The following is a 13,278-nucleotide window of genomic DNA, read 5'->3' on the forward strand; positions in this document are numbered from 1 at the left end:
ATTAGGCCAAGGAGGGAGCCAGGTAGGTGACCACCATCCTGGGTTACTGGGACCGAGGGGTTTCCCTGGATGCAGGACTTTCACTGTTGGAACCAGGACAGTCCTGGGCAAGTCAGGCAGCTGGTCGCCTAGAGCCAATCTGGGCTCAGCTGGAGGGAGTCGCCAGTCTCCAGGAGGGCCGCGTTCAGAGCCTAATGTCTCAGCAGGATAGAGAGAGGCGCAAGCTCTGCCTGAGGACGAGTGTGAAGGTGGTTAAGGATTGCTGATTGCGCCTGTGCCCCTTGCTGATCGCTTTAATGAGACAGCAATGAATTACTCTGTGGGTCACAGGCTCTCCTTAAAACGCAGAGGACAAGTCTTCATGTGCTGGGCCCCTGGGAGCACTTCATGGGCGGAGTAATGGGAACTGAGCGCAGAGGCTGAGTTCTGCTCCTTCTTTGCCCCCACAGCGACTGGGAAAATGCTCCTTTGCTGCGTGGGAGATTCCAACCCTGGCTTCCCTCCTTGACCCGGCTTTTAAGTTTCAGATCCATGGTCACTAGATACAAGCAGTCACACCTCACTGCAGCAAGTGCTACCATAGAGGTAAGGTCGTGGGGCTGAGGATCAGTCTCTTACCCACAGAGGGCTGAGGGCTTGTCTTTTTTGGGGGGACCACTACAACAAGACAGGGATTCAGACATTATGAAGAGAACAAGAAGCTAGAACCTCAGAATGAAGCTGAAAGGTAGGCTTTGGTGGAGGCATTTAGCACCCCAAAGAGATGCTCATATCGACTGGAGCACTCAGTACATCTGTATTAGCACTTACCACCGCTATCCAGTCTCCATGCTTCGTGAGGCTGTTTACAAGCATTAACGTCTCTGTTTCTCCTCACGCCATTTCCCTTCCCTGCCCCCCTTAACCCCAACTGGTCTGTCTTTTTCAACTACAAATTCAACTACTCCATGCCCTGATCAAGTTATTACTTTTATTTTTGTGCCTATGGCTTGCTTCAGGGGGCTTCTGCATATTTAATAGATGATTCACTCGGCCAGGACACAGATACAGCTTCTCCTTGGAACACACCCCTCGAAGGCCCATAGTACTGGACATGCAGTTTTAAATGTAAAAAAAACAAAACAAATTCTTAACTACTGTCTATCCCAGGAGAGATGTTTAATCCACTTTTTGTAAGTTAGCTCATCTCAACAACTAACGGCCAAGGGCCACACTAAGGTAGCCAAATGAGCAAGGAGCCTCAGGTAACTACGTTTTGGGCGCTGAATCAAAGCCGAGAGTCATCGGGGTGTGTTTGTAGTAGCCCAGGCAGAGACGCAGTGAAATGAAATAGAAAACAATTGAAAGCAATGCCCAGACCTCAACTCCTGACAGGTTTGGTTAGTGGTAGGTGAAGCCATTTGTGATTTTTCAGATATAGAGAAGGACCCGTGAGAAATTTAATAAAGCAACATTTTCATTTTTCTGCTTTCTCCCCAGGATCTTTGGTTCTACGCATTTCTATCAGATAGAAGTAAAAGTGGTGCAGGTGGGAGTCAGTCCTTTTCTCTTAGCAGTTGCTATGATGGAAAGAGAAAAGGTCTTAAATGCCTTTGAATAGTTCTCATCTATCACCGTTTGAAGTGCTAGAAGTATTTCCGTAGGTTGGTATTTCTCCGAGTCTCCTGCTCATCTTCACCGTATTTTTATAGACTTTTCCCTGCTAACCCTTTCTGCCAGGGCTTGACCTTGAACAGCTGTCCTAAGGCTTCCTCTGTGGCTGAAAGCAGGGTCATGTGCAGCAGGGACCACAGAACCCACTGAAGGAAACGGAGCTGATATCCTGGAGGCCTTCCTGGAAGTGCAGGCCCAGGTGAAACCTGCTCAGAGCTTTCCATCCAATACTGCTGCACACCCCTTCCCTTAGTAGCTTCCAGTTTGCCTGTTGTACTTGCTGGTTTAAAAAACATGACAAAATCTCAACCAAGCTGGTTTGACTCAGTGGATAGAGTGTCAGCTTTTGGAGTGAAAAGTCCTGGGTTCGATTCTGGTTAAGGGCACATGCCCAGGTTGTGGACTCAATCCCCAGTAGGGGGCGTGCAGGAGGCAGCCGATCAATGATTCTCTCTCACCATTGATGTTTCTATCTCTCTCGCCCTCTCCCTTCCTCTCTGAAATCAATAAAAATATTTTTTAAAAAGATGATAAAACCTTGAAGACCCTGAGCTAGATCACCTTACCTTCCTGATTAAGAGTTGAAAGTAGTGGGTACCATCACCTTTCTTAGTGCTGGAGGACAGCCGCAGGCCTAAGGCACTAACGAGTCTAGTGTTGTTGGGAACGTGCGTTACCTGGCATCGTCCCGTTCACATAGCCGTTGACCGTGTACATGACGGATGATGACCGGCTCCAGCTCTTGCTTTCATCAAACACAGCAAACATGAGCACCTGCTGCCTGTCAAACATCTTCTGACTCCCATCCTCGGTGAGGGTGCCTGGGAAAGAAAAGACGTGCTTGTCAATAGCATCCCAGGTAGAAAACTCTCATTTGCTGTTCCTAGGTGGCCGAGCTGAAGGCAAGCAACCAATCTTAGTGATGTCAACTCAGAGAAATTCTTGTTTTAAAAATGGCATCTTGTCCTGGCTTGTGCAGCTCAGTTGTTGGGCGTCATCCATGCACTGAAAGGTTGCTGGTTTGATTCCCGTCAGTGCACATGCCTGGGTTGCAAGCTCAATCCCTAGTAGGGGACGTGCAGGAGGCAACCGATTGATGTTAAGCTCTCACATTGATGTTTCTCTCTCCCTCCTCTCCCTTCCTCTTTCTCTAAAAATCTATGAAAATAAAAAAATAAAAATAAATAGCATCTTTATCAAGTAATGATGACTAGGGGCTTATGAAAATCTTGCTGCCATATTAAACATTTTCTCTGGCGCATCATAGCTTTGAGGAATGGGGCTTTGAAGATAAATTTGACTTGACATAGAGAGGAAATATTTGGTGACTGTCAAGATTTTGGCAAAAGTATCATTTCCTCCTGTGTCAGTAGACGAACACACAGGCACCAGATCTTGGTTGGTAAAAGCCCAGCTCTCCAAGTTTCATCCAGCCACCTTGCTGTTCATGGAATGGTTCACCAGAGAACTGGTTGAGAGGGTCAAGGTGAATTCTCATATAAAGACAAAATGCAGCTGAAAGTAGAATGAAAGAAGAGCTTTTTATAAGTTTTGATTTTTTTTGTGTGCCATCCCAGTATCCTCTGTATGCCAGGCAAGGATCACATGTATTTGTGTAGTGAATAAATGATTAGCAATTGGTGTAGGGATGGTATGTGTGTCTGTGCAGACAGACGGTAAGTTCATCCCATTATTTCCCACAGTGCAGTTCATGTGATCGTTTGTTTTCATGAAAGATGAGCTGAATTCTTTTCAGGTAAAATGAAAATCCAAGCTGGCTCCTCAGAGGCCTAGACGATGAAATTTCTTATAAAAGTCAGTTGAGTGTCTTTGCAACCTGCTGCCCAAAGTGCTCCACTGTTTATAAGAAAGGAAGCTAGAGTTTTGTGTGTTTGGAGACCAAATTACCAGCCCAAACCTCGGACACGTTAGGCAAAGCTCGTCCCCAGTGCTGTCAGCAGAGGGCAGGCTGCTGTACACTTGCAGGAAGACTTGGCCTTGAGGTAAACATGCAGACCACAGGTGTGGCCTCAGAACCAACTCCCAGACAGGGATTTACTCAGAGAGGCTCCAGGCCTGAGATGGAGGAGGGGTTGGAAGGACCAGAGGAGGACTCCAGTCCTGCCGATGCGATGCCAATGTCCATCAGTGGTCTGCTTCCCACCCTCCTCCCTCTGCTCGATTTGCTGAGAGGTTCCAGGACCCCCCCCCCCCCCCCCCGCAAGCCTTTCCAGTACAGTACTCCTCACCACTCCAACAGCTTTGCTATTGTTGATTTTTTTTTTTTTTTTTTTTACCTTTCTTACAAATAAGCAGAGGCCCAATCAGCCCAGAGTTGAAGTCCTGTATCAGATTTTCATAGGAGTAGTAGATGTACGTGAGGCATGACGAGTCATCCTGTGTGGGCCCACTGTCCTCACTGATGGTCCACTCGTAGGTATATTCGTGGCCGGGAGCTACAGCATCATCCAGCTTCTCGGCAGGGAACGTGTGGTCAGGGTAGGAGGCACCTGGAGAAGTAAAGGTCATGAAAACACGTGGGCAGTGCGTGAGGCGGGCAGTGCATGAGGCTCGCCGTGCTATCACTCTCAAGCTCGAGCAACATGAGGCCTCTATAGAGGTCGCTGTGCCTTTCCACAGCGAGCCTCCGTTGTTTGAAAAGATTCACATTGCATCCACTTCCTGTCTAGGTAATTACTAAGGCTTTGAGTCCATGTGTTCTGACGTGAATAAGAAAGGTTACTAGTACATTATTTAAGGTGTAGGAAGTTAATTTTCCAGGGTCTCTAAATAATTATTATTCAAATGTAATCAGAGAATTGAATCATCTCTGATCAGGGAATCATTTCACAACATGAGAATGGATTGTATCTTTTCTGTGGTGCTTGACAAGACATCTTCCATTTAACCTCCTGTTAGCATGGGATGTAGCTATATGCCGAGCTGTTTATATATTGTTGTTGTTGTTTTTATCTTTAAGTTTTTCTTTTCTTCTTTCCAACTGCTGCCACCCTCAGCCCTTATCTCTTTGTCACATCTCTACCATCTGGTTATCCTAAGTCCTTCCCCAGAGTCTTAGAGTCTGGCTCCCATAGGCAGTCTAGTTGTCCTTAGAGTATGAAATGTGTCTACCCTCTGAAATGTAGATGTCTTGCTTTGGTCCTTTGTGTACCCAAACACCCGTCATTAACACCTTGGTGCCTACTCATTTTTCTCTGCTGGTGGGAGAGGGGGAGGATGTAGAAATTGGTCTTCCTTATTGAAGAGAGGGAATTGAGATTTTGAAGATTAAAAGAATTGCGGAGGGTTGGGTGTGGCTTTCAACCACAGAAGGGCTAGAGACGAGCGAGTGAGGTCAGGAAAGGGAGAGGTCAGGGTCATAGATAGCCAAGTGGGATGGGCAGCTTCCCCTGTTTGAAGCACTCCTCATTTGATTGGGTGAAAGTTTCACTATGACCAACTGGTATCAGAATTTCTCTTTGGGGTACAGTTATCTTTGGTACAAGAGCCTGATGAATTCCTTGAGGTGGAAGGTGAGACCTTCAGAGTGTAGACGTGGGCAGATAATTGGGTAAAAACAACAACAACCCTAAAATGTTTTCTATGATGGGGTAAAGGGCCAGTGGAAACTACTCTTACTGAAGTGACTGTACTCTTTGAAAACAAAAATGTTTTATTGTTTTTCCTACCTTTTCCCTGTTTATTTTCTTCTCCTCTTTATTCCTCCCTGCCTTTCACCATCTTTCTTGAGTTATAAACTACATACAATAAAAGGCACCAATTCTAAGTATATCTGTTGAGGTTTGACAAATGTGTTCAGTCCTATAGACAATCAAGGTACAAGACATCTCTACACTCCAAAACTTCTGCCTCCTGTGCCATTCCTGGCCAATGCTGTCCCCACCCTCTCGGCCCAGATAACCACTGATTTGCTTTCTGTCACTGTATTTTGTTTTCCAATAATGTAATAAAAATGGAATAATACATTATGTATACCCCCTTGTGCTTGATTGGTGTTAGTATGATTTATCTTTTCTATCCTGTATTGTTTTACCTATCTTGTCTTTAATTTAAAGTGGATTGCTTGAGTTCAGCATACAATTGGGTGTTGCTTTTTATCCAGCCTTACAATCTGTCTCTTAGTTGTATTGTTCTTCCCATTTGTTTCTAATATGATTATTTATATGCTTGGGTATTTGTCCATCTAGTCTTTGTTCCTTCTCTTCTTTCTTGATTTTTCTTGGGTTGAATATTTTTTTTTCTCACCCAAGGATATGTTTTTATTGATTTTACAGAGAGAGGAAGGGAGGGAGGAAAAAAGGGAAAGAGAGGGAGAGAGAGAGATGTGAGAGAGAAATATTGATCCATTGCCTTCCATATATGTCCCAACTGAGGCTAGAACCTGAAACCTAGGTATGTGCCCTGACCTGTAATCAACCCCACAACCTTTTTAGTGTACAGAGGACACTCCAACCAATTGAGCCACCCAACCAGGGCTGGATTGAGTAATTTTTATGATTCCTGATTATCTCCACTACTGGCTTGTTAGCCTTGCTTTGTTTCCCACTCTGTAGACAGAATGATTCCTTAAAATCCCAGATCCTACTTTGCCATGCTCCTGCTTAAAATCCTGACAGTGATCTATCCCTACTTCTCTCTCCATTCTATTATGTGTGACTCTTTCCCCCGTACATTGTGTATCACTCCCTCGGGCCCCTTTGGTTCCCTGGACTGATACACAATGCTCCCTCCTCCCTCAGATCTTTGCAGACAATATTCCCTCTGCCCAGGGTGCTCTTCTTCCCTTCCTGCCTTGGATAAGTGTGTGCTCATGCTTGATGTCAACTTAAATGCAAGCTTATTGCTTCCCTGATCTCTCACTGTGCTATGCACATTTTTATTTTACAACACATGTCATGATTTTTAATTGAATATGTGTGATATTCCATGATTAATTTCATTTTATCCTTCTAGATAATAATTATTTGCCTCCTGCACATGTGACCTGAGCGAGGTCCTCTAAGGCAGGTGCTGGGTGGCATTTGTCTTAGAATCTCTGGTGCCTGTCACAGTACCTGGCACGGACAAGAGCTCGATGACTGTTTATTGAACTCTTCAGATTTAAGGCCCTCAGCTAGAACCAAGGTCATCAAGTCACTCATGGGTTTCATTAGAACTGCATAGTGTTAAAACAAGTTCAATGCCAACATTAACAACATGGAGATATTATATAAGAATATGGACTGCTGGTCTCTCTTAAAAACAAAACCAACAAAACCTGGACACTGGTGACACTGACCTAACTCCTGCATAGAATTGGCCTGGTCCTGAATCCTGATGACCCTTCAGATAGGACACAGAGCTCAGATCAACAGTGCCTACTGGACTTATTTCTCATTGAGTTACCCTCCTGGCGACCAGAATATCTGAGTTTGTGACCCTTGTGCTAGTAAATAGCTTCACTGGGATTTTTTTGTATCTTTCCTTTTTCCCAAAAGATACTATGACATTGATAACCAATCTTTACTGTCGACTGAACTTTCACTCGGTTGATAAGAAGCGTTTGAGTGTTAAAATTATCAGGGGCTGAGAAATGTTAAAAGCTCAAATGACTTCTGGTGAGTAATAATATCATTTCAGTCTCAATCAAACAGGAAAGAAAAGCATTTGTGTGGAAAAGCCTCTGCTGATAAACAGGAAGGACTATCTCTGGAAAGTTGCAAAATAGCTTCTGTAGCAAAGCACACACAGGGCTGATAAGGGAAGCCGCCCTTTCAGGGTGGACTTGTCTATTGACTGGAACACATGTGGCGAGTTGTCCACAGGGTCCATCTCGAACCCAGTTGCCAGCCCTTAGTCAGTGCCTCATGCTTCGTGGCCTCATGAGGTTAAGAAAGAATATTTCTGGACGCGATGCATCCAGTGTTTCAACTGTTAAAACAGCACAGGGAATGCCTATAGTAGAAAGTGAAATTCTTTTCATTGCCTTCACGAGCTCTCAAAAAGACAAAACGTGGTATTCTGTGTAGGGTAAGAGAGAATGTTTGAAGTTCTCCCTCTCTTTCTTTGGATAAAGGCATGCTCATTCCTCAGATATCAGCTTCAGTGTCAGCTTACTCATTCCCTGATCTCTGATTATATATCTCACAATATAGATGTGTACATGCCTGTATATCATCTGTGATTATGATATGAGTATATATACACATAGCAGCATTATATACTAGCTACACTAATAAAAGACAAAGATGCTAATTGACCGTACCTTTGCTATGCCCCCAAGTCACTCCCACCAGCCAATCAGAGCAACTATATGCAAATTAACCCAACCAAGATGGCAGCCGGCAACCATGGAGCTGGAGCAAGCAGGAGTCTTGGTTGCCCTGGCGATGGAGGAAGCCAAGCTTCCCTCAAGCCCTGGCCAGCTCTGAGCTCCACTCAAGGCAACAAAGTTTCAATTATAGAAGATAAACAAACCCCAGATACCTGCTTCCAGCCAGCCTCCACTGGGAGCTTGGGTGGCTGGGGGCCATGGCCAGCCTGCAAACAGCCATTAGCCCCTCACCCAGGCTGGCCAAGCAGCCCAGGGGGGACCCCCACCCTGAAGGGGCTGTGGCCAGCCTGAAAACGGCCCTCAGCCCCTCACCCAGGCTGGCCAGGCACCCCAACGGGACCCCCACCCTGATTTGGAACACCCTTCAGGGCAAACCAGCTGGCCCGCACCCATGCACCAGGCCTCTATCCTATATAATAAAAGGGTAATATGCAAATTGACCCTAACAGCAGAATGACTGGGAATGACTGGTCACTATGACACACACTGACCACCAGGGGGCAGACGCTCAATGCAGGAGCTGCCCCCCCTGGTGGTCAGTGTGCTTCCATAGGGGGAGCTCTGCTCAGCCACAAGCCAGGCTGATGGCTGCCAGTACAGCGGTGGTGGTGGGAGCCTCTCCTGCCTCCTCAGCAATGCTAAGGATGTCTGACTGCAGCTTAGGCCTGCTCCCCACTGGCAAGTGGGCATCCCCCGTGGGCTCCTGGGCTGCCAGAGGGATGTCTGACTGCCAGCTTAGGCCCAATCCCCTGAGGAGCGGGCCTAAGCCAGCAGGTGGTTATCCCCCGAGGGGTCCCAGACTGTGAGAGGGCACAGGCCGGGCTGAGGGACCCCCCCTGCCCCCTGAGTACACAAATTTTTGTGCACTGGGCCTCTAGTATATATATAAAACAGCATTCATCATGATTTTAGTTAAATATTTGTGAGATTATATGATTAATGATACTTTCTCCTGCTTAATTTAAGAGAAAGCCCAGGCGTTTTGGGGTCAGAACTGTAACTTTTGGTTGTACCACCTACTAACTGCATGAACTTAGGAAAGTTTCTTAGCGTCCCTTTTAGCCTCAGTTTTCTCATTCATTATTACATAATATAATCTTTGTTCTAGCAATAATATTATTATTTTTGATGGGTATGAAGACCAGAAAATATAGGCAAAATGTCTGGCACCTAGATGTGTGGCTGCCTGTGGTAATACACCTCAGTATTTGGGTTATTTCCTTTCCCAGCCATTTTACAATTGATATGGCCTCTTTCTTTATGTTTTACTTCTGATAAGATGTCTCTTAAGTGCTCTTGAGTTCTCTTAACACATATGAGAAAGATTAAAGGTGGTGATATATTTATTCTAAAGAAGGTAAAAACTGGTAATAAGATCAGATAATTACTCACAATCACCAGTAAAATTAATAAATTTCAGAGCAAGGGGAAAATAACACATAGACTCCACTTTCTAATCCAGTTCTCAGGTCCTCAGTTTAGTTCGGTACTCATCATCATCTTCATCATCATCATCATTACCACCATTACCACCATCATCATCATCACCATCACCACCACCATCACAATCATTATCATCATCACCATCACCACCATAACCATCACCACCACCATCACCACCATCACTATCATCACCACCATCACCACCATCACCACAATCATCACCACCACCATCACCACCACCATCATCACCATCACCATCACCAACATCACCACCACCATCATCACCATCACCACCACCATCATCACGATCACTATCATCACCATCACCACCACCATCATCACCATCACCACCACCACCATCATCATCAACATCATCACCACCACCATCATCATCACCATTTATGTTCTAGGCTCTGTGCCAGGCACCAGGGCACAAATCTAAAGAAGACAGCCTGAGACCTTGAAGGATTCATAGCTCAGCTAATAGTGGGGTACATGCTGGCACCCTCGCTGCTAAAAATTTCACCTCTAGAATTCTTCCAGGGCCACTTCAGGGGAGACGCCACCTTAGAACACATTGTTCATCTGTAATGAGAACCAACCAATATAAATAGCTAAGAGTCACCTAAGAGGCTGTTACATGTGCTAGCCATAGCAGCATGACTGATTTCCAAATGACAGCAAACTTATTTTTAAATGATCAGGGTTTCATATCCAGGTTTATTGGAACACATAGTGGTTTATACATGTTCATCTAGTTGACCAAAGTAAATGACTGAGAATTTCATATTCACATATTAGTTAAATATAAGATAAACTTTAAATAATTAAATGAATGATTCACTCAGAGGTGAATTTGGGGCATCTAGACCCAAATAGTGAACAGTACAGATTTATACATGGAGTAATTATACTGAATGAGGATTACTAGTGAAATAGTTTGGGAATAATTTTATCAATGCTTTTCTTCTTTTCACTTCAAAGTATTTCACTTTATCTTTAATCTAGAACAAAGCAGGCATATTTTATCTTTGAGTTTGCAAACTACATGAGGTGTAAAATATAAACAGCTATTTTGAGGGAAGCATTTATGAAATGTATTTTTGGGAAAACTAATTTTAACTTTGCAATCAAAATAAGTGAAAAGTCTTAACTGAAAAGAAGAGGAATGGACAGGAAAGACCATTGTGCCAAAGCACAAAAAGTCCTTGTTCAGCTTCTCGCTGGACTAAATTCTTTACACAAGGGTGGCCCTTCACTTTATATTTACTCAGTTCTACTCACTTCCTGCTCAGTCCTTAGTCAGCGTGGCAATTTGTTTACTCTTGTCATGATGAACTAGCTATTTGCCAAAGGGCTCTCAGCATTTTTTCCCAAGTATAAAATGGGGTGTACCCGTTTGGGAAAGTGAAGTTACGTAAAGAGCCCCTTTGGTCGTCCATTTGGATGCTCTGTCATGACATCCGCCTTGTTATTTTTTTGAACAGCTCTTTTCCTCTCCATTTAGTAACCCAGGTGAATGCTTCAGTGTGTCTTTGAAGATTCAGAAGGTGCTTTTTTATTTTATTTATTTATTTAAATATAGTTTTATTGATTTCAGAGAGGAAGGGAGAGGGAGAGAAACATTCATGATGAGAATCATCAACCAGCTGCCCCTGCACGCCCCCTACTGGGGTGCTCTCATGCACATCTGGAGAGAGGGGGCCACTGGGACCAGTTGGGTAACACCAAGCTACAACTTAGTCTTTATGTCAGATGCTACCAATTCATGGATGACAGGCCAGGGTGAGACGAGCACACCTTTCCTGTCCAGCACCCAGACTTCCGGCCAAGAATTCAAATGACAGCCACGGCAAGAAGGCCCAGAAACAAGGCTCCCGGGAAACTCTGGTTACAAAATGATGTACAAAACCCCTGCATGCAGTGGTTCTCAACCTTCTGGCCCTTTAAATACAGTTCCTCATGTTGTGACCCAACCATAAAATTATTTTCGTTGCTCCTTCATAACTGTAATGTTGCTACTGTTATGAATCGTAATGTAAATATCTGATATGCAGGATGGTCTTAGGCTACCCCTGTGAAAGGGTCGTTAGACTGCCAAAGGGGTCGCGGCCCACAGGTTGAGAACCGCTGCCTGCATGAAAGCTCAGGGTCTTCACCTGCATGTCATACCACAGGCAGATAACACAGCTGTTGTTTAGAGTCTGTTGACTCAGCCTGCGCACAGTTCTAACACCTGTGAATGTCTGTAAGCTCTCACAGCGGACTGGAAGGAATGGCTTAGAGAGGGACTCGAATTTTGCTTCTCATCCTCTGTTTTATTATTTTATTTATTTTTTATTCTTTATTGTTGAAAGTTTCATCTATGTCCCCCTTTTCCCCCATTGTCCTCTCCCAGCCTGCCCCTGCCCCTGCCCCCCAGGAGAGCATTATGCTAAGCGAAATAAGCCAGTCAGAGAAGATAAGTATCACATGATCTCACTCATATGTGGAATCTAATGACCAACATAAACTGATGAACAAAAATTGATCCAAAGACATAAACGCCTCGAACAGACCGTCAGCCGCTGTTTTAGAAAGGCCTGGGGAAGTATACCATTTACAAAGATTCATACCCAAAGCAATGGAAAGAAAACATCTTAGACCAGTGGTCGGCAAACTGCAGCTCGGCAAACTGCGGCTCATGAGCCACATGCGGCTCTTTGGCCCCTTGAGTGTGGCTCTTCCACAAAATACCACGTGCGGGCGCACACATACATTGCAATTGAAACTTCGTGGCCCATGGGCAGAAGTCGGTATTTTGTGGAAGAGCCACACTCAAGGGGCCAAAGAGCCGCATGTGGCTCGCAAACCGCAGTTTGCCGACCACTGTTTAGACACTTGAAGTAAACCTCAAACTACCTGGAAACTGCAATTATTCAAAATGTGCTCGGGATAGCTAAGGTTTTCTGGGGAAGTTTAGTTCATTTTGGCATCTGAATTCGATGGGAGCCTTTTATTTCATTTGGGTAGATGATGCTATCTGAGGCCAAGGCCTTTGTTCAATCTAAGCTTCTGGGAACGAAATGCAATGCCCGCATATGAATAGCCATGGACGAGCCCCTCAACAGCAGCTAGCTTTATTGTGTGCCCACCGTGCCTGGGCCTTTACTTTGATTCTGACTAATCCTTGCGACAACCTCAGAGGGAAGGAGTTATATTTTATAGATATGAAACTGAGGGTTTGTGGTAAAGGACATTGCCAACGTTTACTTAGGGTTCCAAGCGAGGCCATCCTGGCGCTAAAGCCGGCATTCTTCCCGTGGCTGTCCTTCCCTTCCAGCTGATGAGAGCAGGTTTCCAAATCCCGGGTGGGGCTCCAGGATTAGCTCCCAGATAAGGAGGATTGTTCTCGAGGTTGCTTTGGTTCTGGTTAGATCAAGCAGCCACCAGGACAAAGACTGAGTCCTCTCTTAAGCCTTTTACTCGTCTCAACCTCCCAGCATCCATCTCTCAAACATCTGCCTCTGAGATAAAGAAACCCGGATTCTCATGGAGCTGGCTCAGCGCGTAGTTCCTCTCCACCCCTGAAACAATCGTTCAAACCAGAGCGGGAGGCTCAGGGGGGTGAGGGTCAGACGTGAGAAAGATGTTTTATTTTAGGGAAGAGGACACAACAAAATGCGACTTGCCTTTTGCCAGGAAGGACACTCTTCCTCTATTGGCTGGATTTGCATCTCATTCCTAAGGCAAGATGTGACTTTCCCACCAAACTGTCTTTACTTTCTGAGAGACTTGGCACCAGGGGCGATGATCAGGTGACCAGCGGAAGTGGTGGGTGCATGTTAAACCTCTGCTCACGAATGACT

General features: G+C 45.1%; 1 protein-coding gene across 1 annotated transcript in view; it reads right to left on the reverse strand.

Moving 5' to 3' along the window:
* F5 (coagulation factor V) overlaps nucleotides 1-13,278 on the reverse strand; it is a 61,837-nt gene that overhangs the window by 37,565 nt on the left and 10,994 nt on the right. Inside the window, exons 4-5 of the mRNA XM_036344062.1 lie at nucleotides 3,951-4,163; nucleotides 2,331-2,474 (exon numbers count right to left, since the gene is read on the reverse strand). Of these exons, the coding sequence (XP_036199955.1) occupies nucleotides 2,331-2,474; nucleotides 3,951-4,163 (357 nt within the window). The remainder of the gene's footprint in view (nucleotides 1-2,330; nucleotides 2,475-3,950; nucleotides 4,164-13,278) is intronic.

Source organism: Myotis myotis, unplaced genomic scaffold, assembly GCF_014108235.1.
Source record: "Myotis myotis isolate mMyoMyo1 unplaced genomic scaffold, mMyoMyo1.p scaffold_m19_p_18, whole genome shotgun sequence".
NCBI lineage: Eukaryota > Metazoa > Chordata > Mammalia > Chiroptera > Vespertilionidae > Myotis > Myotis myotis.